The sequence below is a fragment of the Bactrocera oleae genome, chromosome 6 (genome assembly GCF_042242935.1).
Source record: "Bactrocera oleae isolate idBacOlea1 chromosome 6, idBacOlea1, whole genome shotgun sequence".
NCBI lineage: Eukaryota > Metazoa > Arthropoda > Insecta > Diptera > Tephritidae > Bactrocera > Bactrocera oleae.
The window spans coordinates 43,198,553-43,221,871 of record NC_091540.1 but is presented as its reverse complement, the minus strand read 5'-3'; the positions used below and the strand labels follow the sequence as shown (position 1 = coordinate 43,221,871).

General features: G+C 35.7%; 2 protein-coding genes across 10 annotated transcripts in view; both read right to left on the bottom strand.

Moving 5' to 3' along the window:
- Positions 1-357: 357 nt before the first annotated feature.
- Positions 358-3,160, bottom strand: Mo25 (calcium binding protein Mo25). The gene has a single exon (XM_014240691.3). The coding sequence runs from the start codon at positions 2,677-2,679 to the stop codon at positions 1,657-1,659; it is 1,023 nt and encodes a 340-aa protein (XP_014096166.1). The 5' UTR covers positions 2,680-3,160; the 3' UTR covers positions 358-1,656.
- A 2,997-nt stretch (positions 3,161-6,157) lies between these two features.
- Positions 6,158-23,319, bottom strand: part of Abl (tyrosine-protein kinase Abl) — a 71,427-nt gene continuing 54,265 nt past the window's right edge. For 3 of the 9 annotated variants that reach the window (XM_036372477.2, XM_070111504.1, XM_070111505.1), the window contains exons 3-10: positions 22,514-22,576; positions 14,061-14,580; positions 13,542-13,957; positions 12,888-13,474; positions 12,290-12,476; positions 12,083-12,203; positions 11,660-11,991; positions 6,158-10,743 (exon numbers count right to left, since the gene is read on the bottom strand). In XM_036372477.2, coding sequence (XP_036228370.2) covers positions 7,691-10,743; positions 11,660-11,991; positions 12,083-12,203; positions 12,290-12,476; positions 12,888-13,474; positions 13,542-13,957; positions 14,061-14,580; positions 22,514-22,576 — 5,279 coding nt within the window. In that variant the 3' untranslated portion in view covers positions 6,158-7,690. The remainder of the gene's footprint in view (positions 10,744-11,659; positions 11,992-12,082; positions 12,204-12,289; positions 12,477-12,887; positions 13,475-13,541; positions 13,958-14,060; positions 14,581-22,513; positions 22,577-23,319) is intronic. The other 6 variants (XM_070111510.1, XM_070111506.1, XM_070111509.1 and 3 more) reach the window with 6 other exon arrangements.

Here is a 23,319-nt window from a genome sequence, read left to right as displayed (position 1 = left end):
GTTTCTTCTCTATAGTACTTTTTAACTCTATCTGTTTGTTTTGTTCTTTTGTGTTAATCAATATTTATCAAAAGCAATTTATAGATAAAAAATTAAATACTTTAGCTCCATTTGCATATATATATATATACGTATATATATTATATATGCTAGATATGTTTGCCCAAATACCAATGCTAAAACCATATACATTTGTATGTAGCTTATGTGTTTTCCATGTGTAATGGTTACGTTTTAACTGCTAGGTTTGGTCATTGCTATTCTTTATCATTTTTTTAAATAAATTACGTGATTGCAATTTATCCGTATCGCATTGGTGCGTACATACATAAATGTATAAAAATGAGTCGAACAATATTTAGGTTTTCTGCTAATCGCACATTTTATTTATGTTTTTTTATTTAGTTTTCATTTAAATTTTACGCATAATTATATAAATAATTTTTCTTGTATTATAATATTTTAATAGTAATAGTATATGCAAGTAAGGTTGTAATCATTACATACTACATTCTTTTATGTATGCTTAGGTGTACGTACGTTGTATATTTGCATGCGTATGTATCGTGCGTTTTTTTCTTTTGTTTTGATTATTATTAATTTTTACTTTATTATTCATCTGATTATGTTATATGGGGAGGCAACATTCGCTCTCCGCATTTACCTGCTCTTCAACCCTATTATTTAAATAGAATCGTAAAAAGAAATCAATTATATAACTTTTTCGCAGTTTATAACTAGTTTTATTTGAATTGCATTCCTAAACATAGTAAAATGAACAAACATACAAAATAACGACAAAGAACAAAAACAAGTGTCAATCGTAAGCCGCATTATAAAGTTGCCTTCACATATATATATATATGTATGTAAGTCGTATTATGTTTTGTTTTTCTTTTATTTTATCATTATCCTATTTAATAATTTGATTTTATTTAGTCTGTTTTTGTCCTCGATTTATATTTTAATCAAGCCCAAAGTTTTATACTTAGAAGCTATCGCCTTTCATTCTTCTCAACTTGTCTTAAAGCAGTTGAATATTATACCAAAAGTTTTTTCTTTAAAGGCAAGACAATAACGCGTTTGCAACAGCGTGTTAAATATCTTATCCTTAAAAAAAATTTGGTTTCCACCCTTAACACTTCCCAAGTATAAACTATCGTTTCCAAATGCAGCAGCTAGATGGGCTCGTAAAATAAAAATTTATAAAAATATTTGCAAATTTACTGTAATAGGGTTTCATTTTCATTTCATTCTTTTTAACTTCTTTCTATTTCTGTTGCAGCGAAAACGATGAAGTGTTGACTATTTATTACTTTTTCTTTAAATTATAACGCACACTGCCAGTACACAATTACTGCCGTCATGCAATCAATCATTCAGTTAATTTTAATTTTCACACAAGCCGACTGCATATATGTAAGCCATCTACCACAGTAAGTTGTTGCATGCAGTGATCCGGATGTAAAACTGGCTATCAGGACCTGCTGAGGCCTTAAATGTGCAGAACGGATGGAGTTGGTAGCACCGATAATGACGGTAGATGTGGTGATAGTAGCTTTGGGTTTGCTGAATGTGTTGGAAATTGTGTTGTAGATGTTTTACTTTATGCTGTACATATTGGTTGGCGATTCGTCTACATAGGCTTCTATGCTACTAAGCCTCAGGCAGCGGCTTAAGCTCCTTTATCTGTTTAATCAGATATGCTTTTTCATCGTTAAATTGCTCATCTTCTGAACGATCCGTATGGAAATTGGTTAAAAAGTCAACCAATTTAGATTGGTTGCGTAGCAAGATATCTAATATAGGTTTCGGCTTATTTGGGTTTGCTACAAACACCTTAAAGACGTGGAAGGCCTCGAATTGTATATTACGGGACTTTTCTTTCAACATATTCATCATAAGTTTCAGATTTTCCGGCTCCGAAATGTAACGTGTCATCACGGTGAAATTGTGTCGATCAAGTAATAATTCACCCAGTAACTTCAGACTTTGTCGTCTGGTAACATAGTTTTCCGAATTTAACAATCTTTGATAATGTTGCGTAAAAAACCTGTCATAATTCGCCTCGAGAAATTCAGCACACAGTAACTTATGACGTGTCAGCAATTCCTTGAAAGTTGAAAATGCATCTGACGCAATATCGAAGGTCGACACCTCTACATAGCGGAAGAACTTGAAAAACTCATCTGAGTGCAGCATTATTTTTGCAAGTGCCTCATATCGGGCACATTCACGCAACATTGTTCCAGAATTTAGTGCAATCTCTGGATGCGCATCCTCGTAACCGGCCATTAACGTAAACAGTATTTCGGGCTTAGTGCAGATATACTCTACTGTGGGTGAACGTGTACCAATTTGTCGCCGCAGCACATTATTAAATATCAGCGCTACATGTTTCTTGCCTTCAAAATCGATTCGATGCAGATTCTGTATTAACAGCAACAATAAATTACTATTATACAGTTCTTGCGACAGCTGTGCGACTACATAATCCGCTGGTGGTTCTGAATCGCTGCTACCGTAAAGCATATTTTTAATAGAGACAAGATTTTTGCTTACATCTTCCTGTGCCTTTTCTGCTTTACGATCACCACCCGTTTCTAGTGCATTGATTGCTTCTTTAAGCGACCGCACCAATTCGGCGGGGGTCTTTTGTGATTTTCCAAACAAGGGCATTATGTTGGCACTTTACTTTATTCACACCCGGTTTACCGCACACCTATTTTTTCGTACTGTCACACCAGACTGCTTCAATGTGGTGTTAACGTTGGTTTTACGCACAAACTTTATTTGACTATGACTATCAATCTGCACTGCGGTTTTACTATCGCTGCCACACTGTTCCTGCGGTCGATGTGTCTTTTCGCTGTTGTTGTTGTTGTAGTCGGCTCGTTGCGTTCCGCGACTAATTGCTATTCGCTGCACCACTGCCGGAATAATCGTATAATTCTTGGCAAGTTGCTTGTGTTATTAGATATGTTCTTTAGCAATGCAACTGTAATGGATTTACTTGCCGTTCGTAATGTTTATCGGTTTAAGCAGTTTTTTATTCTGTTAATTTTCTACTTTTGTCGTTCTTGGGTGTAGTTGAATAAAAGGAAAGTTTTCGTTTTTACTTTTCTTTTGACTTTTCTCTTTAGCCGTCCTTTTAGGTATGTTGAATGCTACCAGCTCGGCGAAAGTAGTAAATGTCAAAATATTCTTGACAGTGTGCTGCCATTTTGTGTAATGAGTCATGACGAAACGGAAATAAAGAAGAAATGAGTATTACGCAACATGGACGGATATAATATTAAAGTACAGTTAAAGAATCAACGGCGTTTAAAATAATAGAGAATGATTCTATTTAGATATATTGTAGTGTAAGCGAAAGAGAGACGTTATGTAACATTCCATCGAGTAAAGCATGTGACTTAAAACATTCCAATATACATATACATATGTATAAGTTTTGAAAAAGAGAAATTTCTACATAAAATGTTAATATATGTCATGGAATAAAATTAACAACAAATGTTTTGTTTTCAAGATTTCCTGTCCCATGTAATACGAAGATGTACACACGTATTTGATAAAACGTTAGACAAAATTTTTCAATTAAACAGCATTTGAAAATTCTATTTGGAGAACATTACACTTAAGGTTCAGGCAAATAATAGGGTTTGAAGTGTGGGAATTACAAAATATATTAAATACACTTGGCTGTCTAGGAATTCCAGCTTTACGTCACCCAGGTTTACTCCGATTAGACGAGTTTCGAACTATTTCTCGGCAGTAGCTGCTGGTTTACCTTATGACCTTTGAATGTAATATATAAATTAAGGTGTGCCAAATATTTCCCGTTCAAATGAATAAAACACTGCTTCCATTTATTTTGGTATGTATGACAAAATTATTTCTTTTTTGTTTTATTTTACTGAATTTTTCAAATTATACTCATTGTCATGATCATTATAACATATACATAATACGATAAAATATGGTTTATACTTTATTTGAGTTAATTATATTATTATTTCCAATAATGTAGAGAAATATTGCGAATTTTTTTTATATATGTATATATGTATAGATAAGTTTTTGTGTAAACGTATTTATGTATGTATGTATATATGCATATGAATGTAATTTTAGGTGTATATATATGTATATGCGCATAAATTATTTTTCATTATATCATAATTTCATAATATGTTCGCATATAATTATTAGATATCAATGAGTTGTGTGATTTTATTTTGTTTTTCTTATATAAGTTAAGTTTAAGATGTATGTCTAAATACCACTAGTATGTTTATAATTAAAATACATGTTTCCATTACTAATTTACCACATATAAATGTATTTGGTATTACATATTATGAATATAAAATGATTTTTGGAAAACGTATTCGTCATTTTTGTAAATATTTATGCAATTATGTTTGTATTTATGTATATATTAATTTGATTTGAGCATTGCGTATCTTGGTAGTACACATACACATAAACATGTTGATTTCTAAGAATTCGTACATATTTCCGATCCGCAGAGCAAGAGCAAGCAAACAGTTAATTATCATTCCATACATTTAATTATATTGCATAACATATTTTTGCTTTTCATATTAATAATAAGAGTATAATTTTTCATCAAAATGTTATATTATATTTATATACTTGTGATTGTTATTTCACTTATTTTTAATGTTCGTTTAAATACTTTTTTGGTTTTTCGCATTAGTAGAGTAGTTCACCTGCAGCAATGGCTTTCCTAATTCATTTTAATTGTCTGCTTAATTATTTTCATTTAAAAGGGTTTGCAATAATTTTAAATCGTAACAAATTTGGCTCAAAAGTATAAAAACGAAAACAGATAATAAGTGTTGTTGTGCAATTGAGTGCTTCTAATTATCATTTTATTTTCTCCATTTCGTTTATTCTTTTATAAATGTAGAAAAATATATGTATGTAAAACCGAATATGGAGCGCAAACTCATAGTTATCAATATAGCGCATTTTAGCGTGGAATATTTTAGTGGTTTTCTACATTTAAAGACGTTTATTCGGTACTTCTGCATTGTCATCGTATGCTTCTCTACAGTAAGAAAGTATAATCTAGCAAATGTGAAACTTCAACTAAGCGTACTTGACTTTGCGCTACAACTGACTATATTTGTTTCAAGCTTAATGTTTTAAATATAGTACATACACACATGCAAAATGTGGTTACATAGAACTATTTATAAATATCTTTGGGTTTTTCTTTTTAATTTTTTCAATTTGCTCGCAGAAAATGTCTAAAATTAGCAAAATGTATATCTAAGAATTGGCATTGTGATAAAAAGAAGTGATAGGGCATTATGAATTATAAATAAGTTATATTTCCACAAGGCATCGACTTAACAACGTTATAGCAAACATTAAGGAGAATTCTCCTGAATGCACGCTTACATATAGCATATCACTATTATGCCTTTTGACAATTCTTTAAATCAAAGAATGTCTTCAATTGTCTTTTTAAATTAAAAAGAATTACGTTTATTATTGTAAAACTTATAACAACATAAACATATAGCATATATAAATTTTGGCGAGTTTAGTTAGCAGACAATGAAAAAATTTAAACAAATATAAATTAGTGAGCGCCAAAAATTATTTTAATGCCGCAATCTTTTAGAATTAGAATTACTTCAAATAGTCACAGAATATATAAAAGTGAAGACATAGTTTTGGAAAATTGGAAAGAGCTTAAATATTAAATTTGTATATATTAACGATTGATGGTATTAGCTAAAAATATTCATAGTATTATCTATTGACAAGAAAAACAACTATAATGGTAACGTCGAAAACTAAGAACAACATATGACAGAAACTATTTTTGTGTATAAAAATATTTTTTTTTTTTGTATTTTACAATTTTATTAAATTATTGCAATTAATAGAAGATTTAAAAATTTTTTTGTATTAAAAAAAATCGTAAGTCTCTAATAAATTTCTCGATAAAAGAGCTGAACATAACAGCTAGACAACTAAAACGTACAAGTATTCGAATGTGGTTTGCTCAAAATATTTCAAAATAGTTGGTTATTAAATAATTTACTAAACTTCATACAAATGCAATGTAAAAATTCTTCACTACAGAAAAAAGTAAGAATTCTAAAACACTTCCTGAAAAGAAAATTAATTGGTTAATCCAAACATTGCATACAATATTAATTGGATATTGCGCCAAAATGCTTAAATGTATCACAGAGCAACGAAAATTTATAATTTAACTAACGAAAATTCTGGAAGTGTTTGAGCGAAAGTCGAAAAGTAACTAAATATTGTATGATAATTTGAAATGTGGCATATAATATGTCTGAGCAATTTTTATGCCAAAAAGGCATGCATTTGGAAACATGCAATGAAGTTGTTAGAACAATTAACACATTCACAGCAACAGTATGTGCCTTTATATTTTCTAAAGCATTATTTAAGCATGCTTTTAAATTTTTTGAAATTTTTTGGCACTTGAATGTTAATAAATTTTTATACAGACAGAAATGCGTATCACAAAAACTGCAATAAATGCAGGGCGTTATATCATTTTCCAATTTAATTTTTTGTATTATGCTTTTCTGGCAACTATATTTTTGTTGTAGCAGTTTAAAAACACCGTTATAGTGCTAAAAATGACACAAACATCCGTCCGCTTATATTTTTACATAATTCCAAACGCTTTCATTAACTTTATACAGTGCTACTTATAAGTACCTAAAATATACACGTAAATTTCTAAAATATGGAAACAGTTTTTTTTATCAAATATATATATATATATAATATAATATATGGAATTAAAATATAATAATCATGATATTAGAGGAATACCTACCAAATAAGTCTTAATAAATGAGTACTTATTGCAAGTCTTATCAATTTGCCATACTTGCAATGCTTGCTTGCTTCAATAACTGTTATATTGCTAGTAACTAGTACAAGAAGTTTAAAATGTCTTGGTTTCATTTTAGGGTAAGTCTACAACTAACAGCAATTTAAATTGGATTCTTCATGTATGACTAGATTTTGTATTTTCTCTTTAATATATACAGGGTTTACGCATGAACAGTAAGCTGTAAGCAGTTTACAACGGTATTTTGTATGACAAAATTAAATTAATTATACGGATAAGTATGTTAGGATTTAGAACCCTGTACTTCGTCTGAAGTTAAGTAGTCATAATTGTTTTGGTTAATAATGAATGCCTATAGTTGTTCTGTGGCATAAAAATATACTTGTTTGCTTATATGTATGTATGTATGTGTGGTGTGTGTTTTAGGTTAAGTTGATCAATACTTTAAAACTAAATGAAAATATTTGTTTGTGGCATGATCAGAATCGTCTTTTGTTCTATAACAACATTTTAATGAATTCAACACGCATATTCAAATCCCACAGTTTCGTCACACACATGATATGCTTATGCCATTCACTCAAGCAGGAAACTAAAGCCTTGAATTTCTGAACATCCTTAACACGACAGACTACCACGCGCAACCGACAATTGTTGCGGCTGCTACTTTCATTTGCGTTTAATGAAATTTCCCTCGGCGTCTAGCCAACTACGCCATGGCGGCGGTAACTTCTCCGTTTCTCCGTCGCCAACACTGCAACTGTAAGCGCTGTTCACCCCCGACCGTGTTTCCCGCTTTAATAATATTTACCTATGCAAGGCATTTGTTAGCTGCTTCAACGATTGACCCACCTCGCTGACCAGACGCTCGTTGTCTTGTACATTTTTACTGCCGGCAGTGCGCAGACTCTGCGATTGCGTTTCGACGCGTGTCACCAATTCGCGAAAATGGAATTTCGAATGTGGCGGCATTGTTTCGTTGTCAGCGAAGACTACGCAATTATTTTGCAGTATGTTGAGTTTGTCGCTTAGTTGTAGCCACTGTGAGGCCGAGATCGAGTTGACGGGATGCTGATGCAGTGAAGTTTCGAGCAGCCCGACAAGTTCTAGTATGCTCTCGCGTGTGATTTGTGTGGAACTTTGCAGTGCGCTACCGAGTGGTGAGTTTGTGGTGCTATCCAATGCGCTGGCAGCGATCTTCTGTGAGATGGGCGTGGCGTAGATGGTCAGTTTGGTGGGTTTCAGCGGTACGGCGGGTTTATTTGTAGTGGCAATGTTGTTTGTTGTATTATTCGCAGCTGTTGCAGCCGCATTTGTAGTGATAGTCGATGTGGTGAGTTTATTGTTTGGCTGCATTAGATTGCCGCCGGTGTTTGCCGCACTGCTGTGCTCTACAAAAAGTGATTGGCTCATTGTAGCGATTTCGTTGTTAGTCGTTGTGTTATTTCCGGTTGATGTGCTAGCGGTGGAGTTATTGGTGTTTGAAGTACCTTGTTCACCATACTGATGATTACCATCTGTGAATAGTTGAGTTGAAAGAGAGGTTGTTAGTTGGGATTTCGTGCAATGGGAATTGTTGAAAATGGAATTTTGATTGTGATTCTGAGTTTGATTATTTGTGCTGTTGTTGGTAGTAGGGGGCGGTGGTGGTGGTGCAGCTGGTGGCGGCTTAGTTGCCATGGAATTGGTGGCATTCATGGCATTGGTACGTGGTGAGATTTGGGTGCTAAATGGTGGAAAACGATTCGAATTTGTTGTGGGCGTGGTTGCAGCATTCGAGATGGGCTTCAAATTGAATTTTGGTGAAAGTTGATTGGTGCTCGAGGTGCTAGTACTGTTGGTATTGTTGGAATTCGTGCCAGTGCTGCCACTATTTGTTGAGCAGTTCGCCTGTGATAGGGTGCTTGCATAATCGGCACCACTGCCCGATTGCTCCCATAATTTCTTCAAACTATTTATACTACCTGTGCTACGACGTTTGCCAGCATCGCCATCGTTTGCGACCACTGGAGTATCTGCTAGCTCAGTGGTGTTTGGCGTATTGTTGCAATTTAAATTGGAACTTGCATTTGCATTATGTTGAGTATTACCATTGATATTTGCGGTTGAGTTAGTGTTGGTATTAGTAGGGTTAATAGTATTGCCATTATTGCTATTGGCCATGTCATGTTTTGTATTTTCAGTCTTTTGTTGTGTTGTTAATGTGCCCATCGTTGGCGCCATTGTCATCGGTGTGGTGAATTTCTTGTCACTCTTGCGGCCCAGTGTGCCCGTAGAGATCACAGTTTGTCCCTTTTGTAGTATAGTTTTAGGCGCCTCATCTATGCCTGCATCTTTTTTATCTTTTGGGTCCTTTTCAACTTTTCGTAAATGCGCCTTAAAGTCAATGATCGTCGTTTGATTTTCGGTCTTTTGTGTGGGTGTTGGTAATTTTTTTGGTTCAACTTTCTTAAGCTGTGCCTTAAATGAGTTTGTATTGCCATTTTCTTGAGATTGCGTTTGCGAACCGCTAGAATCACCGTTACTACCACCACTTTGAGCTTTTGGTAGTTGCGGTGGTGTTGATTTTTGCTTTGTCAAATTCATTTCGGCCAACTCTGTGAACAGCAAAGACACGGGGTCTACGCCACTACCTGCTGGTACGGTGCTGCCATTTTGCAAATTTGCATTGTTGGCGGAATTCTCTTTGGAACGGTCTTTGATTTCCGCCATTAATTTCTCCTTCATAGTGAGCTCTTGCACATTACCACCAGCATTTGTATTGGCATTTGCAACCTCCGGTGGCGACCCCAGCGAACTGCATGAGTCTGTCGATGGTTCACGCTTACGTAAGGACACACCGAATCGTGTGCTTGCTTCCTCAACACTGGGTGCAGTGTTCGAGACATCATTACTACTGCTATTCGGTAAGGGATATTGTGTTGAGGTTATACTTGCCGATTGTAGTTCTTCCAACACCTCGGCTGCTGGTGCGGGTGGTGGTGGCGGCGGCGGTGTCTCGAACTCTTCTGGTGGTGGTGGCAAATCCAGTGGCGGTGGTGGAAATTCCAAATTAGCTAACGCCGGCTGTTGACTGCGTTTGGGTGAATTGCTGGAGGATGTACCACGAAATGAGGAAAACGTCATCATGGTGCCATCAGCAGCCGTGCGATGACGTTGTAGTTTATTCAAGCTCGCTGAAGCGCTGTTCTGCATTGTAACACCACTCGACGAATTGCTACGTATCATTTGCTGTGGTGGCGTCGGTATATTGCTGCAATTTCCAGTGGGTGTGACATTTGTCACTGACTTCATTGGTGGCGGCAACGGCATCACATGTGCCGGTGGCAGTTGTTGGCGTATGGCTGCTGTATGCCCGCCATGACCATTTGTGGTGGCAACCGGCGCCACCGTTGACAGATGAGTGGCGATGCTGTGTTGTGGTGGCGTATGCGGATCTTCCAGACTGTTCAGATATGCACCGATGCGTTGTACTTTCGGTAAAGTGCCATAACGATTGACTACGCACTTCACATTATTCACCTCCAGTGCACCGACGGTCACGTGATGTGACGAACACCCGCCTGCGCTATTGTCACGTGGCGCATGATGTTGTTGTTGATGTTGAGATCGTTTGCTTTGACGTGTTTCGAGACCGCGATTGCCCATAACGGGTGTTGGTCGCTTGAATGAGCTATGCTGTTGAGCCGAGCGTGGGCCGATGCCACCGCTGTGGAGCGAATGCTGCACCTTACTTTGGCTGGTCGGTATATTTTGACATTCCAAGCTATCACCGGTTGCATCAGTGTCGGGATCGCCTGTTGTATTGTCATTTTCGGAATCATAACGTTGTGTAAGACTATTAATATCGCGTGTGAGACCTATTTGTGTACGTAGAAAATAAGAAGATGGAAAAAATAGAGTTGTTAGTTGGTGAGCAAGAGAGACGGCAGTCTTATTTTTATAATATGTATAGGCAGAGAGTTGAGCAATGCGTAGATAGGTGGATGCGTTGTTTTGGGGCGACATTAGCATTTAGTATGGATGGAGGTCCAGCAACCAGGCAGTAAGATTATTCAAATCGAAATGAATGTGGAAGGCATAAAGCAAATTAATTAAAGTTAGAATTAAATATTTAATTATATGCTTTTATACAGGGCGAGCTGGAAAGCAAGAACAATAGCTTTGACACTCACTTCAAGATACACATATTCGAACGTGTAGTCCAATCCATAAGATAACGGGCAAGCATGCAAATTTTTTTTCGATCGTTCTTTTTTTGGCGCAACTTGAAGTGAAAAGCTAACTTAGTACTTACATACATTAACTCCTTTGCAACCCTGTATAATTTCACAATTAATCTTGATTAATATAAATATACATACATACTGGTAAAAGTGTTAGTAAGTAACAAATATTAAACGTAAACTTAATGGACGATGAAAGGAAAAGTTAAAACAAACAACACAAACAATACAAAACAACAAAAGGTGTGTCAGATGAGTAATGAACTTCAGAGAAAAGTCAAGAACTTTATAAGGAGAGTACATACAAAGCTAATCGAAATCTTTAAATATATAGGTAATATATTTCTGCAGGAGTGGTAAAAAAAATGACGAAAAGTTTTATACTAGTAATTTACCAATTCATTACTCAGCACACAAATCACTCATTTTACTATAAGAAAATAACCAAAGTACCAAAAGTATCGAAAATAACACAGAAAATATTAAATAAATTTGAACGTTTAACAAAAATGATAAAAACGATACAAAGGAAATGTTTTAATAATCTTACTCAGGTGTGAAATACCTCGAAAAAGTATATCGATTAGGAAACTACTGCAAGAGGATGATTTCTTTATAGAATATTGGGGAGGAGGTGGTGTAGTACACAAAGTATAAGAATTCGTTTTGCAACGTTTATTATTAGTGTTATTGTTTGGGGTTGTGGTTGTGGTTGATACAACATTATATGGTTGTGGTTGTATTGGAGTTTGCTTTTGCAGTTGTTTTTGTAGTTGTTGCTGTAGGTTGAAAAAGATGCTACTACCATTTGTGTTGTGTTCATCAATGAGATTACGTGAATCGTCCTCACGATAAGTCGAATCACGACTGGTCGAAAGTAAACTGCAAAAAAAAAAAACAAAAAAAAAAAGTATTATATAAAAAAATAAGCAAAACACAATGAGGAATTTTTTGTCTGTAAACAGTGACGCACCTCGTACGCTTTGGTGGCGCAGGAGCCTGTTTGCCCTGTTTATTGGTGGTGCGGCGCATTTGCACATTGCCTTTACCTTGGCTGGAGAATGTACTTAATTTGGTGGAAGTTGAACCGGTTTCTACATGAACATTTAAGATTTTATTTGTTAATAATATATTATTTGCAAATCCTGTGTATTAAACATAATATTATTGTAGTATTTACCCGACATTGGTGTTCCGACGGGTTGTTCCAGTAGGCCGCCGCTCGGTGTTAAACCGCCGCCACTGCTACTGCCGCCACCACCGCCGCCACTCGCTGGTATGCCCTTTTTACCCATTTGCGGCGTTAGACTCTGCGTCATCGTTGTGGCATTCAATTGTTTTGCGACCGCCTCAGTAATTGATGATTCCTGCAGATCGAAGAAAACGAGACGTGGTCGTCCATTATTATTATTGTTCTTACAACGTATTTTCATGTTCATAGCTATTTTATCATCATCATTATGATTTTCATGAATTTTTTTATATCTATGAGGCTCTACAATAACAGCGTCTCTTAATGTATCGGTCACAGTGGTTAGCAACAGGTTGGCTGCTGTGGCCCTATTTGTTGCGTTGGTACATTTGTACCCCAGATTGCCGTTACGATCACATCAAAGTTCAACGCCGTCATCATCATCGTCAATATCATCATCATCGTATTCATTATCATCATCTTCCTCTTCTTCAACTTCTTCTTCCTCCTCATCATCATCATCATCATCTTCATAATCTTCACAAAATTCACCACTGTCACCATTGTCATCCCACACCTCACCCACCTGAAACATATGCTCCAACGCATGATGTATACTCTTGAATGTCGGCCGATCCGCCGCATTCCAATGCCAACACTGACGCATCAAATCGTACACTTCCGGTGGGCAACCCGGCGGCCTCTCCATGCGATAGCCCTTCTCAAGCTTATGAAATACATCGGTGAGATCAATATTGGGATAGGGTGAAGCGCCATAAGTGGCGATCTCCCACAACAAAACGCCGAATGCCCAAACATCCGACTTCGTGCTAAACTTATTGTACGCCAAACCCTCTGGGGCGGTCCACTTGATGGGAAATTTGGCGCCGGCATGCGCTGTGTATGTGTCATCACGCATAAGCCGCGCCAAACCGAAATCGGCCACTTTCACAAGTTTGTTATCGCCCACTAGACAATTGCGTGCGGCCAAATCGCGATGAATGTAATTACGCGACTCCAAGTAACTCATTCCGGAGGCAATTTGTGTGGCCATATAAAGCAATGCCACAGCGTCGAGTGTTTCGCGGGCAGGCGAACGCAGGAAATCCAAAAGGTTGCCATGCGACATGAATTCGGTAATGATGTAGAAGGGCGGTTCACGCGTGCAAACACCTAAAAGCGAGAAAGTAAGTGTTGACAATTCCAAAAATAGTTAAATTGTTATCATTGTAATATTTACCAATTAGTTGCACTAGATTTGGATGTTTCATTTCTTTCATTATAGCCGCCTCTTCGAGAAAGTCCTTGAGTGCCATTGTGTCTTCCTTTAGCGTCTTAACAGCCACCGTGTTGCCGTAACGCTTCCAAACGGCCTCGTACACCTCACCGTACTGGCCGCCGCCCAACTTATGCTTCATCACAATGTCCGTACGGCAGATTTCCCACTCGTCCGGTTCGGGACTTAGTGGGAAAACAGTCGGTTTATTTTGTTTGGGCGCTGGGTATAGTAATGGCGTAATCAACCCATGCCCTTCGTGTTGTACACTATGATGATGCACAAGTTCGGCGAGTGTATTAAATTTGGCTTCCGCTGTGACAAAAACTTTACCATCCGGATCCTCGGAAATGCGGTAATGATACACACGACCTTCATATCTACAAGTTTTTGTGGGAAAAAGAGACATTTAATAATTACGTTTCTACACACATATGATTTATAGTAAATATTTGTATATAGCAAGCGGTAGCAATGTCATACCTTAAACTGATGCTGCGTTGCCCTGGCGAACTTTCACTTTCGCGCACCAAAAAGCTACCATTGATGCCCGAGCTGAGTAAGTATTCGGCGGCATTGCGCGATATGGGACCATGATACCAAGAGTGCTTCTCTAGCGAATTGAGCGGCGTCACGTAGTTGGATGGCACCCAACCGACATTGCCGGAGTCTGAGTGTGCTTCACACCATTCGCCTGATTTGTTGTATGACAATATACGCACCTGTTCGCCTTTCTTCAGACTCAATTGATTCTCACCGCCGGCTTGAAAATCATATAATGCAACGAACAGTTGTGGATCGTCTTCTTCTGGACCGGGTGCCAGAAGATTCTCTTTGGATGTCCAGCGATGTGCCGACTCGAAGCCGGATGTGGCGGAATTGTGACCTTGGCTGTGACCTTGTGTGTGTAGCGAGACGCCATCTTGGCTTTGCAGATCGGCGTCAGGCAACATAGTCGTGCCGGCTGGAATGTGTGGCAACGGTCGGGATTGCCGCAGTGCTTCTATAAAGAAAAATATAGACAAATGCATAACATTAAATGAGGTTATGATGTAAATAAAAGTTTCTAATTTTAATACAGAAATGTAAAATGGTATTAGTAGATTTTATTGAGGCAATATCGATGTGAATTAAACAATGGACCAGTATCACGTAAATTACCACTTTATGCAACTGATTAATGGTCGTTTGCCTCTGGGAGTACCTTCAATTCTGAAGGTCGTAAATATTTAGCTTTGCAATTCATATTTCTTTTTAGCAGCACTAAAAAAAAACTGTCCTTAAGGATTTGACAGTTAACTAGATAGACTTAGGAACGGAATTTTTTCATTTAAATCATTCTCCGGAACATGTTCGATATTTATAGCTAGGACAAATTGTACCTATTAAGTTAGCCACAAAGTTTGTATTACGCAGAAGGAAATGTCGGAGACCCTATAAAATATATATGCATGTAAATGATCAGCATGACGAACTGAGTCAATTTAGCCATACGAAACACACACGTTCATTTTTCTCCAAGAAGCTGCTCATTTGTCGGAACGGCCGAAATTGGACCACTATAGTATATAGCTGCCATACAAACTCAACGATCGGAATCAAGTTCTTTTAAGGACTCATATTTGACCTAAATCGGATCATTCTAACTATGCTAAATAAAACCATCAAATGAATGGAAAAATAATGGACTTCTTTCAACTAGACCTTATAGTACCAGCCCAATTTAAACGTCAATAAAACGTCCATCATAAGTATTTTCTATCAACGTTGAAGGACCACCCTAATACACATCTAAGCAAACATTTTGCAGCATTTGATCAAGAGAGCGGCATTCAAGTGCTATATTGATAACCATGAAGTTGCTGTCATCATTTCGATTCGCTTCACGTTGCACAGTTCGCTATGAATGGCGAATGTTGTTCCTGAATTGATTGTCAATGCTCTCGCTGCCGCCACACATTATTGTTGTCGCATTTCAAATACTACAAAGTGTTTTGTTGTTATTGTATTTTCCTATTGCTGCAGCCTATTTCTTTCAGGCAGCAACAAAATGTTTGTGTGAAGCCTTTCGTCGGGTTCGATTATTCGCTATAAATGTTGTTTTGCCTTTTTGGTGTTTTTAGTTTAAAAATGCAGTCACATTGAATTTTATTCGATTCTCTCTTACTTTAGCAACCTTAATCATTTCCGAATTTCAGAGTAATAAGAAATTTAGTAATACGACGTTTGAATGTGTGTGTATCTAAGAACGTTACTTTGCGTCTTTTTACACTTTTTACACCCACTGTATTTATGCCAAATACGCAAGTAAATGTGTATGGGTTATATAACAAAAAAAAATAGAGAATGATGAAGGCCTCTAGGTAATTTTTCTCATACGAGAAAGACTTTTAAATCGATTCTTGATAATAATATTTAGTAATACCCGAAATGGGAAATTTTTCGATCAGGCATATTAAAGGTGTTTAAATTTTAGATAGGATTCTTATTTAACCGGAAATGTTAGTATTTTTTTTACTAATATTTAGAAATTTTTTTTTCAATCCCACTAATACACTACCATCAAAAGTTCTTCAACTGGCACAATAAAAAATATATTTTTAAGTACTTCCACCATCACGTTGAAAATAAATAAAAAAGTAAAGAAACTTGTTTTGTGCAAAGCTAAAGAGTAAAAGCAAAACAATTGAACGCTCACCTGAATTTATGTGATAAGATTTTTACAAACGAAACACACCAAAACAACAATGCAAACACAAACAAGCGGAGAACCGGCAACAAATGTGAGTACCAGTGCCGGTTCGGTTGAAATTCCACATTTAAGGGCTTTGGAGAAGAGCAAAGGAGTGCGCAATGACAGTCACCTGAGTATCAAATAACAACAACAGAGACCACGATTGCTCTGTCGCAACGGATGGGAACTGGAATTTACAGGCAATTTATGCATCGCAAAAGCGTTTATGCAGGAATGCCTCAATGAAAATACGCTGGACAGATATTTACTTACAAACATTCATAGATATATGTATATCTTGTACATGCCCAGGCAATTCAATCTTAAGCATGTTTGTATGTGTGTTTGAAGCTGCCATTTTCATTGAGAAAATAAATAATTCACGAAGCAAAGTGGCGATGAGCAAAGAAAATCGTGTTCTGCTCTTTGCAGTACTTTTCTTATTCTGATTTGTTTTTTTTTTTCCAAAGAAGCCACATTTTTATGTTGTGGGAAGACACATGAAAAAATTACAAGAATGTTAAAGATATACAAGTAGAAATTATTGAACCAATTTGTATTTTTTATTTGTGAAAAACGTAAGAATGTAATGTACATAATGTTGCCTGTTAATATCTACATACATACATGTACATGCGTGTGTGTGTATAGAGCTGGTTTAGACTGCTAAATTGCGAAGTCAAAAGAATCAGTGTAAAAAATTGGTATGTGTGTATATATGAGTTGTTTTGTTTAAATTAACCAGTTATTTGCACATTAGCACAATTTAGAATTTATAGAAGATAAGTAACTGATAATGACTTCATGGGTTTACTGTTAATGTTATCAGAATTTTATTTCAATTTTAAAACTTTTAAAAGATATTATGATAAAAATTAAAAAAAAAAAATCAAGGAAAAACGTTAAGTTCGGCCGAGCCGAAACTATAATCCATTCCACAGATGTATTTTTTATAGCATAAAAAGGTATAAAAGATTCGATCTTGTCCAATAAAAAATTCTTAGGGAGAAAAGGCTGTGTAAAAAATTTCAGATATCTCAAAAACTGAGGGACTAGTTCGGGTATATACAGACAGACAAACGTGTGGCTAAATCAACTCAGCTCGTCACGCTGATCATTTATGTATATATGTATTTATATACTTTATAAGGTCTCCGGCGTTTTCTTCTGGGTGCTGCAAAACTTCGTGGCAAACTTAATATTAAGGTACGTAATAAAATTAAAAAAATCTGTATAATAAATTGTTTATAAACAAAAATTATTGTGAACAACTTTAAATTTTATGTTATTTAATCTTTGAGTTTGATTGTGAAGCTTCTATTCCATGGCTACGAAGCGAACACAAAATTGTTGATAAGTCCATGCTGAAAATGGATAAAATTCCATTGAAATATATCGAAAATTGAAAGTTCTAACGAATCAGATCCTGATATATTATACATATATCTTCCAAACGAATGTGCTAAGTGCCTTTTACATTATTGGATTAATAAACTGATGGACTGTATGGAAGGTGGACATATTTCGTATATACAAGGTGCGTTCCAAAGTAAACAGGACTTTAAAAAAAAAAAGACAGAACAAATGGTTTTTTCTGCAAAATCAATTAATTTTATTCAAAATAGTCTCCTTCTGCTTTAATACAGCTTTTTGCACGGTCCAAAAGCATATCGAACGAGTGTTTTAGCTCGTTGCCCGGTGTGGCCGCCAGTATGCCGGTGCAAGCCTTTTGAATGGCCTCCACGTCTGCATGACGCTTTCCTTTCATCGGCAAATGCATTTTTCCGAAAAGGTGGAAGTCGCACGGTGCCATATCAGGTGAATACGGGGAGTGGTTGATTGTTAAAATGTGATTTTTGGTAAAATAATCGGCCACAAGCGTCGATCGATGAGACGGCGCATTATCGTGCAACAAAAGGCAACTTCCATCTTCGCGATATTCGGGCCGAACACGTCGAATACGGCGCACTAAACGCTTCAAAACTCCAAGGTAGAATACCGCATTGACGTTTTGGCCGGGTGGAACAAATTCTTTGTGGACAATACCCTTGGAATCATAAAAACAAATCAGCATTGTCTTCACTTTTGACTTCTCCAGGTGCGATTTTTTGGGTTTCGGCTCATTTCTCATTTATGTCTTCACGACCACTTTGAAAACATTGAAACCACTCGTGCACTCTGCTACGGGATAGACACTCATCGCCATAAACTTGTTTCATCAATTGAAACGTTTCGGTAAAAGTTTTACCAATTTGAAAAAAAAATTTAATGTTGACTCTTTGTTCGAAGCTCATTTTCGCACCGGTGACAAAAACATACTTACACTTTAAACGCAATAACTTCACTTCCAATAGATGAAATGTCATGAAATTTTTACTGGAAGTCGATAAAGGATAGCAGATTCTAACGCACTAGTCGACATATAGATGGCGCCACTAGAGTTTACTTTGTTACTTCTTTACTGTTTACTTTGGAACGCACTTTGTATGTACATAAGTCTCGCATTCACTTTTTACTCTGATTCGCTCTATTTTCTTTCTATTTTTTTTTTGCGGGTAAAACAATTTAATGTATAACTATTGCGTAAAACCATAAAAACACATTACCACAAAAGATTTTGTAACTGACAACTGACAAGTGTGTATGTATGTCATGTAGTGCAGCGTCAGCAGCAAGCCACAAACATTGTCGCCGACGCCGACGTGAACGCGGACGGCAGCACTGTTTTTGTCGTTTCTGGTGATCAAACAAAAGCTTGGCGGTTTTTTTATAAATGTGCTTTATTTTTAATGGGAGCAGGCTGGAACGAGAATGAGTGCGAACTAAAACGCCCAAGTTGGAAAAACTTCGGGAAGTTTGGCTTTTTGGGGGCAAGTGGGAGTGATGAGCAGATTGCTTTAAATTGTAGAATTGTGAACTACTTATAAAAATTAAAGATCCGTAGTTAGATTTTTTTTTTAATTTTAAAACATTTTCTTACATAACATATTTGCTACTTTACACTTAAAAAGTTTTCATTCATGACAAATATAAGTAACATATACATATTTTCCTTTTTCAATTAAAAATCAAATCCAAAATACCTACATACTTGTACATATTCAGTTACATACTATACACTGAAGTATAAATTATTATTAAAGAGGAAATATTCATTTATCTAAACGAGCTATAACACCAACTTGTCGTCACACCATTTACTATCAAACAGTTAGCGTTATTGTTGTTGTCGCGGCCGACCGGAGACCCAAATGAGCACCACAGGCACAACATTAATTTATGAGTTGTCTTCTTTACACATACAATGAAACAATATATATTTTTGTTATATGTATACACCCGTACGTATACACATTTATGAAATGCAATACATGCACAAACATTTCATTCATAAAAGTTATGACTTTTACAAAGCGTATAAGAGGTATTGTCTTACAGCGGAGCCTCAAAGCCGGAAGTACACACACACTTATGCATGCATATAGAGGTCAGCGCGAAATGAAATTATCGGCGAAATTTCTTTTCATAATATCGAATATGAAAATCGTTCCGTACGTGATGCGATGACAGGTATGCACATATGCACATACTCACATATAATACAAAAAAGTTTTTGAAGACTGAACGTATTATGAAACGAATTGGAATGAGATCAATCGAGACCTGTAGCCATCCCAAAGCGCCAAGCCAAGAAAATACCCACATGTCTATGACTCTTTTCCGCTCAAAAAGGGTATGCTACCGCGAACGAATGGATTTTTCAATTGTGATAAATCGTTGACATGCGAAGTTGACTGCTCACACAAGTTTGAGAAAATGAGACGAAATGTATAAGTTTATCTACCGTAGTAAACATTTTTTTTATATATAAATAAAAATGTAACACCTTAATCCATGAGGGGATCGGAAACTTTTCCAAAGCAGTAATTAATGGGAATATTAAAGGAACTTCACAGATTTAATAGTAGACTATATTAGTCACGTGGATAATGACCACACAACCCCATTGAATCCACAACTTCCAAATCTGTAATTTACAAAAGCTACCATCATGTGACCTTGATACAATTATTTGGCCACTTCGACCATCCAGAGCACATATAAAAATATTGAACTTAGAATAAGCAATCAAGTATCTAATCTAGTCTTACATAATTTTTATAGCACACCTGTTAATTTTTGCTTTCTAAACATTAAAACGGATGAAAAATTAACAAGAAAAAACGTTTACTTCGGTTGCACCGAAGCTATAATACCCTTCACAAATACAAAGGTTCCTTACAAGAACTCAATTTGTATGGCAGTTAAATGCTATAGTGGTCCGATATCGGCCGTAAGCCATAATAAGCAGCTTTAGACTGACGGACATGGCTAAATCAACTCAGGGTTAAAAAAGAACTGTGTGTATTTAAATTACTAATAAACACATTAACCAATTTAAAATGAAAATAATTGTCCATTAAAATGGCGAAAATTCATAAAATTTTTTATAAGTATACACACACACGCCCATATGTATATTACACATGTTTACATATCTATAATATATATAAATCATATAATGAAAAAATATTGAATGACCGCCAAGTCGCGCTATTAATTGCGTGAACATTTACAGGCAAACAATAAAAATACTGGGCACAATAGAGTCGTCAGTTGGCTGGCTTTGACTCGACAAAAGGCTGCCATATTTCAATGAAAAACTGTTGAGCGGCGGTGATTATATGGAATGCTGATTTCTAAATTGCACCATTATTTTTGCTTAAAATGGAAGGGAAACTGTCACTAATATAGCTTTAAACCTAAAAAATGCTCTAAGTCAAAAATGTTTCGAGTATAGCGATTTCACCATTCTACATTCAAAATGAAAATCTTCACAAGGGTGCAAGGGAAGAAGTTAGACCATTCTAAGAAAAAATTGGTTGGCTTAAAGTACATTTTTAAATTCGAAAAATTACAGTGGTTTGTTGCCCTAGATAAAAAATCTATTTTGGATATATTTATGTCCACAATTCATAAAACTAACAATTAATGTATAAGATTTGCTCTCGTTTATTTTTTATTCGTTATTTTCAAAATTAGAAAACAAGTACAAATTATTAAAATAAATATTTAGGGATACATCGAAGTAAACAGAGAGACAGATGTCGAAAACATATGTTATATTACGCCTTTTATAAGCTTTTCTTTTATAATTTTCCAGTCGACAACCTTTTTTTTAAGACCACTAGTAATCTGCCATCATGTGACGACCCCATCAATCTTGATACCTTTCATCCATCTCTTTTAACTTGAAACTCATATTTGCTCACAGAATCTGAAAATTTGTTAGAATATTTTGCATAATTTGGAAGTTTTTGATTACCTCGAAAACTTTCGACTATCAACACAAAACTTTTTCACGATTCTCTTTCCAGCACAGCCATAACTTAGATAAAATCTGTCACTGTCTTTAATTGCTGACTCAAATATTCCACCTTTAAACTCAACAACTCGTTTTTCTCAAAATTGCATTTTACAAAGCGAGACACGGGTACGAAACTATTGCACATAACCACCGTAAGGTTTTCTGTAGCTTAACAGTAGACTTGTTAAGAGCGACTATTATTGGAAAATTACGAAAGAAGAATTGTCTCGGCCTACACTTAAACCTATAATTTCGTTTGGCGTTGATGGTATTTATAATATATTGAAATGCAGAGAATATTTTAATTAAATCAAACAATTTAATAACTAAATTTGCAATACAAGCAGCCTTTGCAAAAATAATTATAAAACTAAGCTGATAAAAAAATATATAAGAACTAACTAACAAACATGGAAATACAACCAAAGACAAAATAAATTTTTTACAAAATTATAATTGAATACTAAATACATACTTAAATCACGAGTAATCCAAATACCTAATTCCAATTACTTCAGCATTTCTATCCTTCAGCAGATTTCATTAGCATAGGTGACAAGCACAAAAAGCCAAATCTGCAACAAAGTACTCATGCAAGTACACACATACAAACGCTATGGCATAATCAGAGGAATTAGGCATGCTGACATTTCAAATCCTTATTTCAATTATGTTAGTAAAAGTGCAAATCTAAGTGTACAGCGATACTTGATGAGTGATTGTTAAATTTTTATTGATTTCTATTTGTTTAATGGTTAGTTTCGGTTGATTGAACGGTTAGTTGGTTAATTTTACCTAAATGTATTTGATATTTAGCCGCATCACGGAGTTGCTGTTGTTGGACTCTGTGCATTGGACCTATAATGGGAGAATAAGTAAATAAAAGTAGAATATTTTGTTAAAGCAGAAATTAATATGTTAAAATTCTTCAGTTCTTTTTTGCATTAAAACAACAACAATAAATTGCGTATAACCATACCAGATTGCCGCTGGGGGAATGATGAAGTGAAAAGTGCGATTTTGATGATGACAACGCGCCTTTAATTATTTACATTAAAGTCAGTGCTAATGAAGCTGGCGGATTGCGCCAGTAAATTATGATATATATGTATACTTATGCACACACTCTTTGTTAGTATGTATGGGTCTAATAATTTTTTTTCTTTTTTTAATTTTTTCTTTCCGCTTAAGAAAGGAGGGTAACCAAAGCTTTTTGCGTGAGGCAAAAAGTGGTGAATATGAAGAAGATTTCTGATAAATGACGAGCTGTGATGTGGCGTTAATTGACGAATGACGGTAGGAGAAGAAGAGCCGATAGAAAATGAACGCTGTTTTGGCAAGGAAATTGGATAATATTTATATATGTACATATTATAATGGGATTTAAACACTGAACCGTTAATGTAGGACGCAAAAAAATTAAACAAATATACAATTTCAAAACATTGCCGCCTATGGAGCATCTAAATGCAGAGATTTATTTTAAACTAAATGCCTTCAACGGCGGAACTACGCTTTGTGGCTGTCATTTATGCAATTAGTTGGCAATTCTGCTGACCATTTGATAATTTCCGCAAATTTAACTTAATCGCAACGCTATG

Bases quoted from the DNA above. Each gene is read 5' to 3' on its own strand.
- Mo25 (XM_014240691.3), bottom strand. From the start codon at position 2,679: ATGCCCTTGTTTGGAAAATCACAAAAGACCCCCGCCGAATTGGTGCGG.